General features: G+C 39.6%; 2 protein-coding genes across 4 annotated transcripts in view; one reads left to right on the top strand and one right to left on the bottom strand.

The window, feature by feature from the left end:
• The window catches only part of SEPTIN14 (septin 14), a 39910-nt gene extending 38377 nt beyond the window's left edge, over nt 1-1533 (bottom strand). Inside the window, exon 1 of the mRNA XM_016196279.2 lies at nt 1423-1533. The gene's annotated coding sequence lies outside the window, so the exon portion shown is untranslated. The remainder of the gene's footprint in view (nt 1-1422) is intronic.
• Nucleotides 1534-1948: 415 nt separating this feature from the next.
• On the top strand, nt 1949-22209 carry ZNF713 (zinc finger protein 713). 3 transcript variants are annotated; one of them, XM_087815633.1, is made up of 5 exons: nt 1949-2073; nt 13302-13390; nt 15746-15872; nt 17607-17699; nt 20764-22209. In XM_087815633.1, the coding sequence occupies exons 2-5, from the start codon at nt 13304-13306 to the stop codon at nt 21819-21821; spliced, it is 1365 nt and encodes a 454-aa protein (XP_087671759.1). In that variant the 5' UTR covers nt 1949-2073; nt 13302-13303; the 3' UTR covers nt 21822-22209. The 3 variants fall into 3 exon arrangements, with proteins under 3 accessions (XP_087671759.1, XP_087671760.1, XP_016051766.2); XM_016196280.2 differs by lacking the exon at nt 1949-2073 and adding an exon at nt 10176-10527; XM_087815634.1 differs by lacking the exon at nt 17607-17699.
• Nucleotides 22210-22864: the final 655 nt, after the last annotated feature.

Genomic DNA, 22864 nt, shown 5'->3' with positions numbered 1-22864 from the left:
TTCACATCACAGATAAAAAATGAAAATAAGGTTGCAACCAAAGTAAGTTTGCTTGGCTCCTGATGAGTTAACCTATATTATGGATACTGTTCAACGTTGTTGTTTTTTCTTAAACGCGGGAGTCAATGCCAATTTTGAAGTGTCTGAAAAATTCACTTTTATGAATAGTCTGTGTACAACTTCAGGAGAGAATACTTTCAAAGAAGCTGAGAAAAACCTACTCAGTACTACATCAAGCGGAATTTGCTAAGTGGGTACTTTGTGGAAAATGTTTGAATCTACCATGGGTTATTGAACCAGTAATGTCAATGGTGAACTTAATTTGCTCTCATGGACTTATCCATTGTTAATTTCAAGAATGTATGTTAAAAATAGGAATTAAATATCTTTATGTGCCTTACCACGTAGCCAGCAGTTTGATAGATTAGAAGTGGTAAGGTGCGTGTGTTAAAGTTTCATTAAGATTTGTGTGTCAAAGTTTCATTAAGATTTGACCTCAGGGCAGAGATCTAAATTTTTCTAAATGAGAAGAACTGCCCTGGATCACTTATCAGTTACTGAAAGGCTTTGGAAATTAGCTTTTGCTTTAAATCTGATAATGTTTCTTAATGAATTCAACCTAAAATTACAAGGTAAAACAGCTTATAACATATAACTTGTAAGTACAGTCAAGTCATTTCGATGACAACTGGTAATTGTTTGAATCACAAGTGATGTCAAGTTGCTTTATATGCTTGCAGTGCTGTCAAAAGGTAAAAACAAGCCCTGCCCTGAGTGGCTCGGTGGTTAGAGCCCCGGGCTGCACTTGGAAGGGTGGCGGGTTCCATTCCCCATCCAGGGCACATCATGGGTGGCAGGGTCCCTGCCCCTGCTGGGCTGTGTGGGAGGCAACCAACTGATGTGTCCCTGTCGCATGATGTTTCTCCCTTCCACTCTCTCTAGAACCAGTGTAAAAAATATCCTCGGGTGAGAGTCACACAACAAAACAAAAAGGTAAAAACAAGACGTGAGACCCCTATCCCCTCACAAAATTAGCAAGAGGACACATTTTTCAAGGGCAAACTATTGTCCCAGGAGCATTTTCAGACCTCTGTGCAAGTGCAGAGGACATTTCCGTATTTTGAAACTCATTTAACCCTGCAGTTGAGATGCTACCCAACCTTTATGGAGGAGTGATGGATTTGACATTTAGTGACATCCTATCAAAAGAATACAACGGAATTCTAGAAGTGCCCTCCTAGCAATAAATATGTTCAGTCATACGCTTATGGATATCGGTATTTGGCAGTTATCTAGTTGAAAAGTTTTCAAAGCTGATCATAGAGAAGATTTCATTATAGACTGGCATTAACAGGTGAGCTTCCACAGTTCCCCTCGGGGATGGAGAACTCACTCCAGGCCCCATGAAGCAAAATGTTACACCCCATTAAAAGAATTCCATTCTTCTCATCAGCAGGCCTGGGCTGCCAAAACCACTGCATTCAGTCACTACCGTCACGTTTGGAGCTTCGTCAATAGAAAGCGGCAGGGGCGGGGGGAGCGGTGCTCCAGGGCCCCGGGGAGCGCGGGCTCGCGCGGTCCCCTCGCGGTCGGAGCGGCGACGCCGCGGGCAGCCGGGTGTCTCCGATGGGCAGGGGTGTGGGAGCGCCCTCTCCGCCGCCCCCTCGGCCCTTCCAGAACCCGAAATTCTGCGAGGGCCGGGGGCGAAGGCCACGACCCCCGGCTTGCCGGCCTCTAGGAAAGCAGACGCCGGAAACCGGCGGGAGTCCCGACCCCGCTGGCGGAGAGCGGCTCCCCCTGCCGCCCCCCACCCACCCCGGGCGCCGCTGCGCATGCGTATTGGGGGTCCGAGGCCGGCGCGGCGCAGCCGCCATTGCGGGGTTTTCCCCTTCGGAGCCCACCTGGCGCCGGAGGCTGGCCCAGCCCCAGGAGCCCGGGCCCCGGGAGTCATTGGCTCAGGCATCAGGACACTCATCACTCTCTCCCGCCTGGGCTTGGGCAGGAGGCGGAGGCGACGAGGAGGCGGTGTCAGGGGGCGGAGCCGGCCGCACGGCCCTTTGTCTGTGGAGTCCGGTGAGTGCGGCCCGCCGGGGACCGAGCCGCGCGCGCGCTGCGGGATGGCGGCCGGGGTCCGGGGGTGCCGCGGCCCCGGAGCCCCCCAGCAGCGCCTCAGCCTTCCCCGAGACCCTGGATAGGAAGGCCTCCCCTATCCGAAGCTTGGAAACGTGTTTTCCTCTAATACCCTCTGCAATTTATTTTTGTGTAGGCGTGGGTGGTATCATTTTTTTTCGGGGAAAGTTTTCCCCCAAGCCAAGATTATTAAAACATTCACCATTATTTTCTGCTAATACTTTTAAAGGATTAAAAAAAATCCCTTTTTTACATTTTTGCCTGTATTATTGGGTATTGATTTGGTCATGTGGATAGCAGTATGCCTTTTTCCCCAGTTGTCTGGCCATTGTAGAAGGAGCTGAGAGTCCGCAGGCTGCGCTAGAAATAAATGGTAGACATTTATTTAAGAGGCTTTGCAGCTGGAAACACAGCTAGGCAAAAACCCAGAAGTGTTCTGAAGAAAAAGAAAAGTTAAAGGTTCTTATAGAAAGCCCTGGCCGGTGTTGCTCAGTTGGTTCAGCGTCATGCGGTCACCGGCTGGATTCCCGGTGAGGGCACCCGCCTGGGGTTTGGACTCGATCCCCAGTAGGGGGCGTGCAGGAGTTAGCCGACCTTTCTCCCTCGCCCTTCCTCTTTCTCTCCCTCTCCCTTCCTCTCTCTCTAAAATCAATAAAAAAAAAACACTTTATAGAAAAAGTACGTTAGTGAGAATTTTCAGCCCTGCATCCTTACCCCTGGAATTGGTCCAGGACAAGTTATCAGTCAGATGACAGGCAGTATGACGGATGCCAGGTGGTCCAGAAGTTGGGGGCCACGAAGTCTGGTCATGTCAGATGGACTAGGTAATAGATGTTAAGTGAATGTATATATGAGTCCTTCAGAGGGTAATTAGGTGGTGTGGATAAGTGAGTTTTTCAGGGGGTAATCAAAGGGTTATCTGTATCATATACAATGCCTGATGTCTATCCAGGCATTGATGCAGGACTGGAATGTTCAAAATATTTTAAGTTCCCAGGCTAGTTAGAACAAGAATGGTCTTTCTTCATGCCTCAACATTTCTAATGCTAGTAATTTTAGTAGCTCAGTTAAAGTGATTCCATTTTGGCCCTAGCTGGTTTGGCCCAGTGGTTAGAGCATGTCAGCCCTTGAACTGAAGGGTCCCAGGATCCATTCCCGCCAAGGGCACCTATTTCAGTTGCAGGCTCCATCCCTGGCACCGGTCAGGGCAAGTGCGGGAGGCAACCAATGGTTGTGTCTCTCTCACATTGATGTTTCTCTCCCACTCCCTCTGAAAAGCAATGGAAAAAATATTCTCAGGTGAGGATTAAAATAATAATAAAAAAATAAAGTGATTCCATTTTGTATATTCTTTATCTTCACACCTTCCTTACCATCATCTATTGAATTATGTTCAATAGAACATAATTGAAATGAATTGAAATGACACATTATATTCTGCAGGCAGATAAATACTTGGACCTGTTTTTATTTTACTTTATTTTTCCCTTTTTTGTTTTTACTAGGACCTGTTTTTAGATTGTTTCTTTCACTGCTCTCACAGTTTCTGCTCTGATACCATTTTGTTTTTTGTGTGTGTTTTTTAATATATCTTTATTGATTTTAGAGAAGAAGGGAGAGGGGGAGAGAGAAAAACATCAATGATGAGAGTCATTGATTGGCTGCCTCCTGGCTCGAGCCAGAAACCTGGGCTTGTGCCCAGATCAGTAATAAACTGAGATCTCTTGGATCCTAGGTCGATGCTCAACTGCTGAGCCACACCCGGCCGGGCCATTTTGTTTTAATGTAAAATAGTTTTGATATGTGATACAGAAAATCCCCCTTAATTATACCCTTTGACATATGATCTTTGTTGATTTTTTATTTTTTAATCCTCACCTGAGGATATATTTTTTCCATTGCTTTTCAGAGAGAGTGGAAGGGGGAGAGAGAGAGAAAGAAACGGTGATATGAGAAAGACACATTGATTGGTTGCCTCCCGCACATGTCCCGACTTGATGGAGCCTGCAACTGAGGTATGGAATTGAATCCGGGACCCTTCAGTCCACAGACTGATGCTCTAACCTCTGAGCCAAACCAGCTAGGGCCATATGATCCTTTTTTTTAATGTTTTTAATCCTCACCAAGGATATGTTTATTGATTTTAGAGAGAGAGGAAGGGAGAGATGGAGGGAGGGAGAGACATCGATGTGAGAAAGAAACATTGACTTACAGGGTTGCCTCTTATAAGTGCCCTGACTGAGAATAAACCCATAACCTAGGTATGTGCCCTGACCAGGAATCGAACCCCCAACCTTTTGGTGTAGGAGATGACACTCCAACCAACTGAGCCAAACCAGCCAGGCAACATATAATCTATTTTTAACTTATAAATTGTGTGAAATATAAAATGTCCCAAAATTATATTTTTCTAAGAGACAGATTTGATCATGGCATTTAGCAGGTGCTCAGTAGATAGTTATTAAATGAGAAATCTTCGTTGAAAATCATTCTATTCTTGAAAACTTTTACATGGTTCCCTTTTGCCTTCAGGATAATGTTCTAGTTTCTTAACACTGCCCTCAAAGCCCTTTAAAGTCATAATATTGCATGCTGCTTTGCCTTCTACCCTTGCACTTTATGCTTTAGCCATCCCAAACTACTCAAACAGGACACAAAACACTCTGGGAAAACTAGTTAATTTGATTATGTCAAAATTTTAAATTTCTGTATTTGAAAAGAACAAAGGCCTAAAAATAAGAGACATGAAGAGCCCTGGCTGGTGTTACTCAGTGGTTAGAGCGTCAGCCTGTGCACCAACGGTCTCGGATTCAATTCCCAATCAAGGGCCTGTACCTGGGTTATAGGTTCAATCCCCGGCCCCGGTTGGGGCACACGCAGGAGGCAACCAATCGATGTGACTCTCTCACATCGATGTTTCTCTCTCTCACTCTCTCCCCATTCCTTCCTTTCACACTCTCTAAAAATCAGTGGAAAAACATATCCTCGGGTGAGGATTAACGAAGGGGGGGGAGACATGAAGAAAATACTTGCAACATGTGTAAGAGATAAAGGATTAGTGTTCATAATATATAAAGAACACCTGTTGACAAAAAAAAAAGAATATGCACAGCAATTTAAAGAAGAAATACCAATAAAACCTATAAAATAAACACCAGTAAAAATAAAGCTTAACCTCATAAGTAACCATAGACTGCAAATGAAGACAAAGATATTTTTCACCCACTAGACTGGCAAAATATAAATACGTTATTGTGAATCAATAAATGTGATACACCACATAAACAAAATGAAGGATAAAAATCACATTATTATATCAATAGATGCAGAAAAACATTTGATAAAATCCAGCACCCAAAAGTGGGAATAGAGAGAACATACCTCAATGTAACAAAGGCCATATATGACAAACCTACAGCCAATATCATACTCAACGGGCAAAAGCTAAAAGTGTTTCCCTTAAGATTGGGAACAAGACAGGGGTGTCCGCTTTCACCACTCTTATTCAACATAGCACTGCAAGTCCTAGACACAGCAATAAGACAAGAAGAAAAAAAAGACATCCAAATTGGGAAGGAAGAAGTAAAACTCATTATTTGCAGGTGAAATGATACTATATAGAGAGAACTCTAAAGATTCCACCAAAAAACTACTAGAACTGATAAATGAATTCAGTAAAGTAGCAGGATACAAAATAAATATTCAGAAATCTGTTGCATTTTAGAACAATAATGAACTATCAGAAGAATTAAGGGAATAATCTCCTTTACAATTGCTCCAAAAAGAATAAAATACCTCGAAATAAATTTAACCAGGGATGTGAAATACCTATACTTGAAAATTTTAAGACACTGAAGAAAGAAATTGAAGAAGATACAAATAAGTGGAAGAATATACCATGTTCCTGTACAGGAAGAATTAAGAGTAAACTGAAAATGGATTAAAGACTTAAATGTTAGACTCAAAGCCATAAAAATCCTAGAAGAAAACATATACAGTAAAATTTTGGACATTTCTTGTAGCAGTATTTTTTCTGATATATCTCCTCAGGCAAGGGAAACAGAAGGAAAAATAAACCAATGGGATTACATCAAACTAAAAAGTTTTGCACAGCAAAGGAAACCATCAACTAAATGAAAAGGCAACCTGCTGAATGGAGGAACATATTTGCCAATGAGCCAATGACACATCGATAAGGGGTTAATATCCAATATTTATAAAGAACTTACACAACTCAACGCCAAAAAAACACACCAACAAAAGACAATCCAATTTAAAAATGGGCAAAGGTCAAAAGATTTATCAACCTTTTTCAGCGGTTGAGCATCGATCTAGGATCCAGGAGATCGCAATTCGACTTGTGGCCCGGGCACATGCCTGGGTTGCGGGCTTGATCCCCAGTCGGGGGCGTGCAGGAGGCAGCTGATCAATGACGCTCATCATTGATGTTTTATCTCTCTCTCTCCTTCTCTCTGAAATCAATAATGATAAATTTTTTTTTTTAAAATGGGCAAAGGATCTGAATAGACACTTCTCTAAAGAGAACATACAGATGGCCAATAGACATATGAGAAGATGCTCAATGTCACTAATCATCAGAGAAATGCAAATTAAAACCATAGTGAGATATCACCTCACACCTGTCAGAATGGCTATCATCAATAAATCAACAAACAACAAGTGTTGGCAAGGTTGTGGAGAAAAGGAAACCCTCATGCTCTGTTGGTAGAAATGCAAATTGGTACAGCCACTGTGGAAAGCAGTATGGAGTTACCTCAAAAATTAAAAATAGAACTGCCTTATGACCCAGAGATTCCACTTCTGGAGATACATGTGAAGAAACCTAAAACACTAATTCAAAAGAATATACGCACCCCTATGTTTATTGCAGCATTATTTACAATAGCCAAAATCTGGAAGCAGTCCAAGTGTCCATTAGTAGATGAGTGGATAAAGAAAAAGCTGTGGTACATTTACACAATGGAATACTACTCGGCTTTAAAAACAAAGGAAATCTTACCTTTTGTGACAGCATGGATGGACCTAGAGAGTATTACGCTAAATAAAATAAGCTAGTCAGAGAAAGACAAATACCATATGATTGCACATATATGTGGAATCTAACGAACAAAATAAACTCACAAACAAAATAGAAACAGACTCATAGATACAGAGAACAGACTGCTGTTAGAGGGGAAGGGGTTTGGGGGACTGGGTGAAAAAAAAACCTCAAAACTCATAGACACAGACAACAGTATGGTGATTACCAGAGGGAAAGGGGGATGGGAGGGGGTAGAAGAGGGTAAAGGGGGTATAAATGGTGATGGAAGGAGACTTGACTTGGGGTTGTACAGTGTGTGGCCCTTTTAGATTGGCCTCTTCTGCTCGGTGGTGTGCATTTGGGATTCTTGCCTGTCTTTTCATGGCTTGCTGTCTCACATTTTTTAAATACCTGGGTGATGTCTTATTGTCTGGATGTACCACGGTTTGTTTGTTTTTACACCTATGGAAGGACATGGAATTGTGTTTTTGTGTATTGCCCTAATTTAGTTTGAGAATTTAGGCAGCATATACTTGGGTCCTTTTCAAAAAAATCCATTCTACTATACTTTGCTTTTTGATCGGTATGCTCTGTCCATTTACATTTAGGATGATTATTGATATATGAGGACTTAATATAGCCATTTTAGTTTTTGTTTTCTGGTGGCTCTGTATTGCCATTGTTTATTTTCCCTTATGTTTCTGTCTGTTTTAGTTTTGTGATTTTCTATGATTTTTTCCTCTGTTTCATCTTTTTTTATGTTATGTGTCTCAACTCTAGATTTTGTGTGTGTGGTTACCATTAGGTTTATGTAAGAAATGTTTCATACATACAATAGTCCTTTTCTTTTGACTGCATCATCTTCATTCTCTTGTGCAAACAGGTTCAACCCTTTCCCCTTTGCCTTTTATGTTTTTGTTGTAATAAATTATCCCATTTTATACTGTGTGTTTGTTTCCAAAGTTGCAGAAATTATAGTCTTTTTTTAAGTGCTTTCTTCCTCTAACCTTTATGTTATAACTAAATGATTCATACTCTATTCTGAAAGAGTTGTAATTTCCTTCCTTTGTGTGTTTGTAATCTTACTCAGAGTTTTGTAACTTTTTGTTTCTGGTAGAAGAGCTCTTTTCAACATTTCTTTTTTTATTTTTATTTTTTTCATTTTAGACGGAGAGGGAGAGAGACAGACAGACAGGCAGACATTGATGTGAGAGGGCAACATCAATCAGTTGCCTCCCATAAGCACCCTAACCGGGGTTTGAACCTGCAAGCTGGGTATGTGCCCTGACCAGGAATCAAATCCATGACCCTTCTGTGTATGGGATGATGTTCCAACCAACTGAGCCATACTAGCCAGAGCTCAACATTTCTTGTAATGCAGGTCTTGTGATAAATTCCTTCAATTCTTATTTGCTGGAAAAGCCTTTATTTTTCCTTCATATGTAAAGGGTAACTTTTCTGGATAAGTTTCATGGCTGGTGGTTTCTCTCTTTTAAATTTTTGAATATTTCATTCACTCTCTCCTAGCATATCAGGTTTCTGCTGAAAAATCTGATGATAACCTAATAGGGTTTCCTTTTAGGTTACTGTCTTCTTTACCCTGGCTGCCTTGAGAATTCTTTCTTTGTCCCTGAATTTTGACATCTTTAGTGTAATGTGTCTTGGAGAAGGTCTTTGTGCACTGAGATAATTAGGTATTCTGAAAGTCTCTTGAATGCAAAAGTCCAGCTCTTTGCCTGGGTTTTGGAAATTCTCATCAATTATTTGTTTGAATAGGTTCTCTGTTCTCTTCTCCCATCTTCTCCTTCTGGTATACTCATTATTCTTATATTGCTCTTTCTAATGGAGTCAGGTAGTTCTCATAGAGTTTTTTCATCTTTTTAACTCTCAGTGTTCTCTCTTCATCCACCTGAGTAATTTCTAGATTTCTATGTTAGAGCTCGCTAATTCTCTCTTTCATCTGGTCTTCTCTGTTTCCCACACTCCTCTCTGATTCATCCTTTTTTCTTTTTTTTCTTTTTTTAATATATCTTCATTGATTTCAGAGAGAGGAAAGGAGGGGGAGAGAGAGAGATAGAAACATCAGTGATGAGAGAGTCATTGATCGGCTGCAGCCCGCAACCCGGCATGTGCCCTGACCGGGAATCGAACCCTGATCGCCTGGATCCTAGGTCGATGCTCAACCGCTGAGCCACGCCCGGCCGGGCTCTGATTCATTCTTCACCTCATTTATTGAGCTCTTCAGCCCCAGAATTTCTTGTTGGTTCATTTTATAGTTTCAGTCTCTTTGATAAAGTGCTTCTTTTGTTCATTGATTTTATTCCAGAGCTCGTTTGAACTGTGTTTCTGAGTTGTCTTGTATCTCATTAAGTTTTTTCAAAACTGCAATCTTGAATTCTCTGTCATTTAAATCATAGTCATCCATGTTTTAGAGTTTGGTTTCTGGAGAGTTTTTATTTTCCTTCTGAGCTAATTTGTTACCATGGTATTCATGGTACTTGATGGATTGTTTCTTTGCCCTGGCATTTGAGGAAGTGAACTCTTCTTTTTAGGTATGGTTTATATCTTTTAAGGATTCCTTTCCTTCAACTGTGAAAGGGACAAGAATAAATTTTGGAAAGTTATAAGGAACAACAATATATAAGTGGTAGGCAGAGGAAAAGGGATTAGAGCATTGCCCACTGAGAGAGACCATGGAAGTAAAGCAAGACGCAGCTGTCAGCAATATCAGATACCTTCAACACTTAAGAAGTAATGAGGTCTATTGCATGAGCAACATAAGGGTGTTTTATATTACTAACCAGAGAAATTTCAGTTGTGTCCTGGCAGCAGAACAGAAGCAAGATTATAGAGAATTGAAAATCAGTGGGTAATGGGAAATAGTGACAAGTATTGACAATCCTTTGAAGAGTGCCGCCTTGAAAAAGAATGGATAGTAGTTGCAAAGGGGTAGGTAGCCAGTGAAGGTTTTTAATGTAGGGAGAGACATTAAATGATTTTAAATGATGATAAGAAGGAGTCAATAAAAGTGAAAGATCAAGTTGATGTATAGGAATGAGAAGATATGTGCTAGATTCAGGCCTGTAGGGAGGCTGGAGAGAATGGACTGATTCCAAGGAAGAAATACCTTTTAATGCAAATCCCTGGGCCAATATTCCCCCCTAGAACTACTATTTCATTAGGTCTGGGGTCTGCTTTCAACAAATATCATGATTCAAGTGATCTTTAGACCACACTCTGATAAGCACTTCTCTTTTTTCTGTTTTCCCGCATCTATTAACCCACTCCTATCTTCATTTCTTTTCCATACAGTCTAGAACCTCGGTCTCCTGACTCATGGTCTAGTGTTTTGTAAGGTAAGAAAGATATCAGAAGTGGTGTGGCTTCAGAAGTGGGTGACTGGAGTAGAATGATGGTGAAAATCATTGGGCTTGAGAAAGTAAATGAAAAGTTCTAATAACTGTTTGAATTCTTGCTTGCATCAAAGAAAGTTATAGGTCATTTTAAAAATATGTAGATGCCAGACTTCACCTCAACAGATTCTGATTTAGTAGCTCTTGGGTGGAGCCTGGACATATATATATATTTACATCTGTATATTTTAAAATCTGGACTGAGTCTAATGTACAGCCCAGACTGAGAACCACTACATGGGGTTTTTACATGGTCAGTAAAGTTTACTCCATTTTATGAAAGTACTTGGGGTGAAAAAGGAAAACTGGTAAGCCCGTATTCATTTGTCATCTGAATTGATTATAATTCTGGTATTCCTTAGGCAGTCAAGCGAATTAGTTACTTTCCAAGCATCATGGTTGCTTGTGGCAATCCCACAGGCTTCTCTGGAAAGTTCTTCAACTTTAGAGTCCTTCATTAAACCAGGAAACTGAGAACTAAATCAGCACTTCCAAAGTTGTGTCTATGGAACCTTAGTCTCATTAGTTGCCATAAAAATGTCTCAAATTAACTAAATTTGCATGCAATATATAATATATTTGACATGCTCTTCATCCCCTTGGTTTCACATATATGAAGGAGAAATGCTGTTCTGCCTAACTTAATTGTGGTTTTTATTGTTGTGAATGAGTGGTTTTGAGGCGATTGGGTTGAAACATCAGAGCATTCTCATAGATTGTGTCTGGCTCTTACAATAGGACTTTTTTAGAGCTTTTGCTTGGTGAATTAGTGACACAATTCTTAAAGTACTTTTAAATTACCCCTGAAAGGTCTGCTTCTTAGTGAACTGGTTGTACAATGTTAGATCTATGACATGTCTTGGGTAGTGAGTGGCTTCCTTACCTAACAGGTCCATTCTACCACTGGAACTACTACAGTTTCCTTCCTTCCTTCCTTCCTTCCTTCCTTCCTTCCTTCCTTCCTTCCTTCCTTCCTTCCTTCCTCTCTCTCTTTCTCTCTTTCTCTCTTTCTCTCTTTCTCTCTTTCTCTCTCTCTCTCTTTCTTTCTCTCTCTCTCTCTTTCTTTCTTTCTTTCTTTTAATTGCTTCTCAGAAATGGCTTTATTTTTTATTTCTATCACTAGTTTTTGAGTGAAGTTTTCCAGGCCAACTTTTGTGAACAGAAAAAGGATGTTTTCTTTCATGATTATTAGCAAATTAATGCATTTCACTCTGTTATTGGTGTTGGTGAAAGTCACTGGGAAAGGACCACATGTTTTCTATTCTACGAAGAGAGTGGGAAAGGATTATGCTAAAGTTTGTTGTAGTTGATGCATCAATACATCGCTGCTTTTCTGTGATGTGTGAATCTGAGAAATTTTCTAAAAATGCTTTTTGATTCTTTTAAAGAATTCCACATCCTACTGTTCTCTGTCTTCATGAATGAGTAGTTTGTGTCTCTTGACTGTAGGGCCATAGGTGACCGAAACGACTGGATTTCTTCTGCTTATTCTGGTGCATCTCATTGCAGGTGCTCAACCTGAAATTGTATCATACAAGATCCCTGCCAGGAGACAGATTTGAAATCATAATGAAGTCTGTACAGGGAGGATTGATGTCCTTTAGTTTTAAAAAAAGTAATAGCCACCTTGAAAAGGCAAGATTCTGAGAGTGGCTGGCTGCCTCTGGGAAGCAGAAGTCATCCTTGTGAGTTGTCCATTGACTCCTGGGACTCTCATCAGAGATGAGGCACCTTTAATACCTGGGAGTGACTGTTCCCCATAGGCACTAGAATATCAGCTTTCAGGGCCTGACAAGGATACTGAGGCTATAAGTACTGGTATATTTCCTGACTGTCCTACTAGAAGAGAACAAAGCTTTGGGGACACTACAATTTAAGAACTGCACAGTTTAGTAATACTGGTGTAGGGCTGAATCCAGGTACTCAAAAAGGAAGGTGAACATTCTGAAAAATGAGAAGAGTGAAATCTCCTTTGTATATTAGAAGGATCATCTTAAAGGAAGCAGAGGAGAGATCTCTGGAGTTTGAGTTTAGAGCTGAATTTATCACCTTAAAGGGTAAGAATAAGCCCTCAACAGAGGTTGTCTGCAGCATCTAATCTCAGCAGTTCTCATCTCCCTCTTAAAGTCGCTTAAGGACTTTAAAATATTAAGTGCTGTTGCCCGGGCCCACCCCACACCAATTTGTATAAAATTGGATTTAAACAAATCTCTGGGAATGAAGGCTGAACACTGGCCTTTTAAAAAAATTCCCCAAGTGTATAGCTAGGGCTAAAAACTATGAGCTCTCTTGAATTTCTTATATGCCACAATAAGTGGCGTTGTTCCACAGAAGAGAGAAGTCCTGCATCGAATTCCTCAGTGTAATAGAGGAACAAGAATGTCACAGTTAAGTCATCCAACCTTTAAAGTTTATGTCTTTGAGTACTTCCCTCTAAAGTGTCTGCCATCCTGCCCTGACCAGTGTGGCTCAGTTGGTTGAGTGTCGTCCTGTGCATCGTAAGGTTGCAGGTTTGACTCTCAGTCAGGGTGTATGCGAGAGTCAGCCCATTGATGTTTTTCTCTCTCTCCCTTTCCCTTCCTATCTCTCTAAAAATCAATAAAAATATTTTAAAAAAATAATTAAACTGCCATCCTAACACAAAGCAAAAGCTCCAAGTTTTAGGTTCACCCTTAATACCATGTATTGATGAGATGCTTTTTTTCGCTTTTTCCCAGTTATGCCTTCTCAGAATGCTGTACTTTTTCAGGAGGGAAACATGGAAGAGAAGGAAATGAATGATGGATCACAGATAGTCAGGTCCCAGGTAAGTTTAGTTTTACCCTCCTCTGAAATGCTATCATAGTTCTCAGAATGTGGGCACTTTTATTTTTCTGTTCTCAGAAGTGCTAAGCCTCAAGACTTCAAGCCCTTGAAACAGTTGTGACAGATGATAATCTCTATTGGATGTTTCCCATTCACCTTATATACCCCTTTATAGCTCTTTTCCCCTCCAGCATTTTTACAGATCAAGTATTCACGTCAGTGCTAGATGTTGTAAAAGAAGCAGAAGAAGCCATATACTGTCTTATAACCACCCTTCACTCTTAGAAAAAGCTTAGCTTTACATTAAAAGATGAGCCAATGAATATAGATGTATATATTTTAAATAAAGTGGTTAAGATATATTTTATGGATCTCCACTTTAACCAGCTTTTTTGCTTAACACACCAGATGTCAGTCTTAGTTGCTTCACATAGGAGGCCTTCTATTGTTCCAAATTCTATGAAATAATCATTATCTGTACATAGCAAATAAACTCATCAGAGGAGATTTTTAAAAGCCTACATCACACAATTAATATTTAATAAGTACAATGTTGGATGCTGCTATGCATGCAAAAGACAGCAAATACAAGAAGTACTCAGAAAAGGGAGAAGTCTGATTGAGACTGGAGGCAAGAGAAGACTTCACAAAGAAGGTAGAGTTTGAATTTGTGCTAATATCAGGTAGGGTTTGTAAATTAGAAAAGATTGGACCATTGCAGACAGGAAATAAAACTTGAGCAAGAGCTGGGACAATAAAGAGACAGTTATCTAGAGCTGAACATTTATTTAGTACATTAGTGTTTTGGGATCTTTCGTCTGCAAGGAATAGATTCATTCAGTTTACTCTTAATTGTAAGACCCCACATTAGAAATAAAAAGACATCGAGAATAATGTGGCATACATGCCTCTTGGCCTTCTAGCCAGTGTTTAATTTTCCAGAACCATTTATTGTGTTAAGAAAGAAGATGATTCATTCATTCAACAAATATTTTTTGAGCAGCTCCCGTGTGCCAGAAATTATGCTTGGCATCAGGTATATATCAATGAGCAAAAACAAATGTGGTCCTAAACCTGAGTGGCTTACAGTCTAACAGAGACAGATGTTCAGCAAATATACTAATAAATTGCAAATTGAGATGTGTATTATACAAAATAAGAATAAGGTGCCATGAGTGCGCATTAGGGAATCAAGGAAGAACTCTCTGGGGAAGCAAATTTTAAAGTGAGATGTGAAGGATATATAAGAGTTATAAAAGGAAGTGGAAAAGAGCATTTTAGGCACGTGCTAAACATGCCTTAGGTTTTTACACAGTAAAAACCATGGGTATATTTGAGAAATTAAAAGAAGGCCAGTGTGGTTGGAGGGGAGCGAGGTAAGCTTAGGGAAGCATGCAGGCGCTAAGTGTGCAGGGCCTTTGGCTGTGAGGTTTGGGTTTTATTCTAAGTGCAGTGAAAAGTCTTTGAGGGAATTTAAGCAGGATAGTAACGTAATAAGCAATTGAATTCCACTTAAAAGATCACCCTGGTGTGTGCTATGTAATAAGTGAACTTGTGAGAGGCAAGAATGGAAAAGGGAGAGAACCACCTAGGCAACTATTGCAGTCTTCTAGATAACAGAAAATGATAGCTTAAAACTTGAAGATGGAGAAAAATTGGTGGGTTTGAGAGCTTTGCTTTGGGAAACAGCAGAGATTAGCAAGAAGGGTAAAAGCAAAGGAAGAAAAAGGCCGATTTCAAAAAAATGTAGCCCAGGAAATGGCAGGGCAGTGGAAAATCAGATCATGTCACTCCTGCTCAAAATGTGTGGCTCCCGTTTCACTCAGAGTAAAAGCCAAAGTCTGATGATGGCCCAAGTAAGTCCTTCAGAATCTAGACTCTGGGCATTTCTGACTTTATAGTTTACTTTCCCCTTGCTTACTCCCCTCTGGCTACCATGGCCTCACTTCTCTTCTGTGAACATGCTACACACACTATTGCCTTAGGATCTTTGTACTAATAACTTTTCAAATCCTTAAATGTCACCTCTTCAGTGACATCTTTTCTATATTGTTTTTTAATTGTTTAGATAATACGAGAGTCTTTCCCCTGTTAAAAATTATAAAAGGCTCAAAAGCAAGAATTATTTTATGCATGTTTTTCTATCTGTCTTGAAAGATGATCGAAAGACATGTAGTAAATGTTATTTCAAAATTTTTGACCTAGATTACTCAGAGCCCTGAAGACTCTCAGCACAAACAGCTTAGACATCCTAATCTTTGTCTATTGCTGTACCTTTGCTACGTCCAGTAAGGGCCCCAGTAAAAAAAAAAAAAAAAAAGTTTATGGCTGAGCAAAGATGTACTTGATGTTGCAGGGGTCATTGACATTCCAGGACGTGGCTGTGGACTTCACCAGAGAGGAGTGGGACCAGCTGTACCCTGCTCAGAAGAACCTCTACCGAGATGTGATGCTAGAAAACTATAGGAATCTGGTCACGCTGGGTAAGGATGGTGTCCCTGTAAAACTGGAAACCATTCTGATGGGTTCATAGTAGTCCTCCCTTATCTGCAGGGGATGCCTGAAACCTTGGATAGTGCTGAACCCTACATACACTATGCTTTTTCCTGTTCATACATACCTATGATAAACTTCAATGCCTTTTCCATCTTAACTAAGCACTTATGCACTCTGGCTATAACATTTGCAGTTTGAGGTGCGACAGCAAAACTAGCATGAATTTTTTTCTTCACAATTTTGTGGATAGAAGACATGTTCTTACCATAGATCTAAACAACCTCAGCATATAAATTGTTTTTTATCCTTACCCAAGGATATTTTTCCATTGCTTTTTCAGAGAGAATGGAGGGGCAGGGGCAGAGAGAGAGGGAAACGTTGATGTGAGAGAGACACATCTGTTGGTTGCCTCCCACACTGCACATGCCTCAACCCCTGCAGGGGCTAGGGATCAAGCCTGCAACTGAATCGAACCCGGGACCCTTTAGTCTACAGGCCGACACTCTAACCACTGAGCCAAACTGGCTAGGGCTCAGCATATAATTTTTTCTTTCCTTATTAAGCTGAGAACTTTCACCTTTTTACTTAAAGGAATCACTTTATGGCTTCTCTTTGGCATATCTGAATTGCTAGCATCACTCCTCTTGTGCTTTGGGGCCATTATTAGGCAAAGTAAGTGTTACCAGAACACAAGCACTTAGACACCAAGACAATTGATCTGATAACCAAGAGGGCTATGAAGTGACTAACTGGCCTGGAGCATCCACAGTGTCGATAAGCATATCAACAGAGGGATGATTCACGTCCTGGGAGGGATAGAACAGGATGAATGTGCAAGATTTTATCACAATAGTCAGAACAGCCTGCAATTTAAAACTTACGAATTGTTTCTTTCTGGAATGCATTATGCTAAGTCAAATAAGCCAGTCAGAGAAAGACAAATATCATATGATTTCACTTATATGTGGAATCTAATGAATAAAATTAACTAACAAAATAGAAACAAACTCATAGCTATCAGAGTGGAGGGGGGAAAAGGGGTTGGATGAAAAACCTCATAGACAACAGTATGGTTATCATCAGAAAAGGGAGTGGGGGATGGTAGGAGAGGGTAAAGGGGGGGTTAAATGGTGATGGAAAAAGACATGACTTGGGGTGGTGAACACACAATACAATATCCAGATGATGTATTATAGAATTGTACACAATAAACCTATATAATTTTATTAACCAATGTAACGCCAATAAATTCTATTAAAAAAGAAAAAGAAAAATGCCTTTATAAATCAGTAAAAAATAAATAAAAATTTAAAAATATAATGTATGAATTGTTTGTTTCTAGAATTTTTTATTTAATATTTTTAGACCATGGTTGTTTGCTGGTAACTGAAACTGCAGGAAGCAAAACTGTGGATGAGGGGGAGTACTCTTTTTTCTCAAGTAGTGAAAACTTCCAAAGCTTTGTCAATATAGTTCAGGCCAGAACAGAAGAATGCTAATCAGTTTCATAGACAGAGACCTTTGTTTTCTGCTCTTTCTCCTCAAGTAAAAAGTCTTGACTTTCAGAGTTGGAAGTGGGTAGCTTTATTTTGCTGCCTCTGAAGCCTCCCCTTTCCAAAACCAGAGGCCCTTCAACACTAAAAACGTTGGAAATGAGTTCTGAGAGAAATGTTTTTGTTTCCAGTGTAAACTTCTGAGATACATTTCCCCCCCATGAATAGGGCATCAACTTTATAAGCCAGAGGTGATCGCTCAGTTGGAGCAAGAAGAGCAGTGGGTGACGGAAGGAGACAGCCCGCTGGACACTCATCCAGGTGAGAAGCAAGCATTTTAGCACTTGCTCCTGGGTGAACGGAAACGGTCACTTTTGACGTACTCAACTGAGTGTGCTCCAAATACCTCTCTCTGGGATCTGAAGAATACTGAAGACGAAAAATCTAGTTCACGTTTGACCTTTTCCCAAAGTGGAAATGGCTTTCTTCTTTTTTTCTGGTATATACTTATTGTTTAAAAATTGACACAGCACAGAAGTTAATTTGAAGGTATTAGTTTGAATGTCCATAAATACCCTGGTGTTGCAAATCCCCACACAGCATTTTCCATTTTTCATCACACATTCTCGCCTGGTATTCTTTAAATCTCTCTTGTCTGTATCTCTGCCATTTTCATCTACTTTTCATGTTTTCTTTTTCCTTTCATTATCAGACTCTTTAAACTTGCCTAAAACCCAGAACCCTGGTTCTTATTCTCATGATCACCTTCGCGATACACCCTGCTCGTGTTACTAAAACTGTTTTCTGGAAGATTACCAATGACTTCCTTCCAGCCAGACCCAGTGGCTAGAAATCGTAGTTACTGTCTCCTATGATCTTGTATTTGACTGTGTTGACTTTGCTTTTTAGAAATTTTCTTCCACCCTGCCTGTGAATCACACTGTTCTTGCCCCTTTCAGCCTTTCTCCTGTATCGCTACCTGCTCCTGTGTTACCTCCTCTCCCTCCTTTTTCTTCTGAAGGTGTGCATTCCTGTGGGCTTGGTACTCCATTCTGTTGTAGTGCTTATAAGTAGCCTTATATGTCAGTTTCCCCCATTTCTACATTTCTCGTCTAAGTATTTCACCCACATTCTCTTTCCAGATTTTAGATTATATTTTTATCTATGAATGTCGTACTATTTTAATTAAGTGCCATATTTCAAAACCTGGAGCTGTTGACTTTGTACTCTCTATTTATTTACTTATTTTTAAATATATCTTTATTGATTTCAGAGAGAGGAAGGGAGAGGGAGAGAGAGAGATAGAAACATCAATGATGAAAGAACCATTGATCGGCTGCAGCCCACAACCCGGACGTGTGCCCTGACTGGGAATCGAACCCTGATCGCATGTATCCTAGGTCGATGCTCAACCGCTGAGCCACGCCCGGCTGGGCTGTACTCTCTTCTTTAAAACATCCCACTAAATATGAGACTTCTTGGCCAAAAGAAAAACCTCCTTAGTTTCCTATTATTAGCATAGCACCTACAATGCTCTGCCTGGGTTATATTAGCAAATAGTTGACTGCTGCCCATATCCTATATTCCACTCTGGTTCATTCAGCCAAACTAACCTGCCCCATCTCTATGTAGTTTCCCACTCTGATTCTTTGTTCTGACACCTTGTTTCATCATTTGGACTTCGTTTTGTTTCATTTGAACTTCTGCTTTTTCTTCCTAATCCCTCATTCCTTCACTTAGCTCCTACCCTCCAAATCTTGTTAGAATGGAACTAAACAACAATAGTGAGTGAAGGAAGAGGTGAGCAGGGAAATAGTTAAGTGGGGAAGGAAGAGAATAGTCAGAGAAAAGGCTAGGATGGAGAGAGTAGAGTTGGGGAAGAGGCAGGCAGGGAGAGAGAGAGAAAAGAAAGAATATGACTCTGGTAACAGACCCAGGGGAGAGGTAAGGGATTAATTTTGGAGTTCTGACTATTACATGTGACTGGACATTTTCATTGCTGAATAGAGACTGTTTGTGACAATATAACAGGAGTGTCAGTTACTTAAGAATTAGGGGAAAAGCCCCGGGACCTGCCCAAATATTCATCTAGAAGCAGAGGAAGACCACGCCCACTAAATAAACTTTAAAGTGGTAGGAGACTGAAATGAAATTTTGTTTTTATCACAACCCATGAGTCATGCTTGTTCAAAATATGGTTCATATTTATATTTGTGTGAACATAGGAAATATCTGGCAAGGTAGGCCCCAAACTATTAACAATGATTACCTCTAAGATGGTTGGGTAACATCTGGCCCATGGGCTGAATTCAGCAGCGAAATCATTCTGGCCCTGCTAAGGCCTCACCAAAGAGAAGTAGTTCCAGCCATTAGGGGTGAGTTACGTAAATGTTTGACCAAATATAGCAGGCTAATTTTTTTTTTTTAAATATATCTTTATTGATTTCAGAGAGAGGAAAGGAGAGGGAGAGAGAGAGCTAGAAACATCAATGATGAGAGAGTCATTGATCGAGCCCACGACCCGGGCATGTGCCCTGACTGGGAATCGAACCTTGATCGTCTGGATCCTAGGTCGACGCTTAACCGCTGAGCCATGCCCGGCCAGGCGCAGGCTAATTTTTAAGTTGATAATTTTGTATGCCCTGAGAATGATGTTATAAATATTAAAATGGCCCTTGGCAGAAAAAAGGTTTCCCACCCCTCTCTAAGGAGTGGAATTCTTACAGTATGTATTTTCACATTATTATATTACCATAAGCAAGTATTAGTTTTATCATTTTAAACAAAAGATTAAAAATAATAAGAAATAATTTTTAAATAAGCAAGTGGCTGTTCTTATAGTAGAATAATCCACAGATGAGACCTGTCTTCTTTAAATACAGTCTTTCCTCTAGTATCTCCCACCTCTGAACACAGGCCTTTCTCTGATATTTCTTATTCTCCTTTCCATTTCCTTTCAACTGTGGACACTCCAGAATGATCTCTTTTTTTTCATGGTTACCACACATGTTTTAAAATTTCCTCCAGCTCACTGCTTCTTGTCATCTTTTTATAGTCTTCCTTCTTGTTACATAGCCTCATTTTAGAACTTTTCAATGCCACAAATGCCTTTTTGCATTATTGTCAGTTTCATTTGGTAATTCATTAGCAACAATATTTTTGAAAACAGAGACTGCTGCAAAATATCTGAATATTCTGATTTTTTTCTTTTGTCATTAGAAATATGCTGTAAACCCCCACTTGTTTTTTTATAAGTCTAGTGCCTCGCACCATACTTAGTTATTACAATACTATTGACTATATGCCCTATGCTGTACTTTACATCCCCATGACTGTTTTGTAACTATCAATTTGTACGTCTTAATTTGTTCTGTATTTCTTATAGATGGAAAAAATAGACCTGAAGTCAAAAAATCAACTCCAATCCAGACTATTTCTGATGAAAAGCAAACCCATGACATGATAATAGAGAGACTAACAGGAGACAGTTTCTGGTACTCCATTCTAGAAGGACTCTGGGATTTTGATTACCAGTTAGAATTTAACCAAGAAAACCAGCAGAGACATTTAGGACTAGTATCGTCTGCCCAAAAAAAGGTCACACAGGAGAGAAGCCTTGAATGTAATACAATTGGGGAAAACTATAAAATGAACTCAAATCTTATTATGCATCAGAGAATTTCTTCAATTAAAATACCCCTGAATTCAGACATACAAGGAAATAGCATCAAACATAATTCAGAATTGATTTATTACCAGGGAAACTATGTAAGAGAGAATACTTGTGAATATAATGAGTGTGGGAAAATCTTCAATCAACATATTCTTCTTACTAATCGTATTCGTTCTGAAGAGAAACCCAGTGAATGTAGGAAGGCCTTCAGCCACAACTCATCTTTGACTCAACCTCAAATAGTCCTTACAGGAGAGAAGCCCTATAAGTGTGATGAATGTGGGAAAAGATTCAGCCAGAGAATACATCTTATTCAACATCAGCGAATTCATACAGGAGAAAAACCTTTTATATGCAATGAATGTGGGAAAGCCTTTCGTCAACATTCATCCTTTACTCAGCATTTGAGGATTCATACTGGAGAGAAGCCCTACAAATGTAATCAATGTGGTAAAGCCTTTAGCCGTATCACATCCCTTACTGAACATCATAGACTTCATACTGGAGAGAAGCCTTATGAATGTAGTTTTTGTGGGAAAGCCTTTAGCCAGAGGACACATCTTAATCAGCATGAGAGGATTCATACGGGAGAGAAGCCCTATAAATGTCATGAATGTGAGAAAGCTTTTAGCCAGAGTGCACACCTTAATCAACATAGGAAAATTCATACTCGGGAGAAATTATGTGACTATAATAAATGTGAGAAAGTTTTAAGCCATGGTCCTTCAGTTACTCAGCAGCACATAACTCATGGGGGGGAAGTTATATGAATATATAAATGTAGGAAATTTTTTGTCAGACCTTTCCATACCATTCAATAACAAGTTATTCATAGTGGAGACAAAGTTTGTAAACAAACATTTAATGCATAGAAACCAAATAAATTTAGACTTTAAACTAGTAGAATATTATGTCCCCAGGAGAGGTTATAAATAGTGAAAATAATTTATAAACAAGATTATATTAGGAGTCATGTTCCAAATCTGATATAAACCTTTTTTTAATGACCAGAAATTCTGTAGGCATACCCTGTGGTTATTCACCTGTGAGTTTTATGATATAAAGTTTTTCAATTATATAAACATTGATTAATCAAGGCAATGATGTAGTGTAGTCACATAAACTTGAAATAAACAGAAAACACCAATATTTCTCATACTTCGACATTTGTATGCTTCCTTTGCAGTTTTTAGTGTTTACTTATTAAATATGAAGTAAACACCATATTTAGTGTTTACTTCATATTTTTAAAGGGGCTTAATTTTTAGCCTTTAGGAAATATTATTTATGAAAATTGGGTTTTATGTGCTAATTATATTTGTTCTAATTTCCATCAGAGTAAATATTCATTGATATATCACCTAAATCTTTTGTACCATTATTTGAGAAACAGTGTGATAAGATAGCAATACTCTGTTGCTGTTTTTTTTTGTTTTCTGGGGTTTTTGGCAATGCTTTCATTAATCTCATCAGAATCCTAGGGTCACTTTAAAAAGAGTCTTGGAGGAGATTGAGGATTATGTTGATGAAATTTGAAGTTATTCGGAAAAGTCTGCTTTTCTATCATGTTGTTCTAGTTTTAAATTTCCCTGTAACAAAACATAACTTTTAAGTTAAAATTGTTGTTTCTGCTATATTTGCAGATTTGAATAGAGAGAAGGTTTTGTTGTTGTGTTTGTTGTTGTTATTATTGTTTCTAATAATGAATGGGGGCTAAGAATTCCTCTGCCTCCCAGCCCCACTCTGGGAGACAAGAAAGTGCAGACTGTACCAGAGGGTGATCTGTGGTACATAGTTGAGGCTGAGAACCAGG

The sequence above is a fragment of the Miniopterus natalensis genome, chromosome 3 (assembly GCF_054644295.1).
Source record: "Miniopterus natalensis isolate mMinNat1 chromosome 3, mMinNat1.hap1, whole genome shotgun sequence".
Lineage (NCBI taxonomy): Eukaryota > Metazoa > Chordata > Mammalia > Chiroptera > Miniopteridae > Miniopterus > Miniopterus natalensis.
This window is presented reverse-complemented; position numbering and strand designations above follow the sequence as displayed.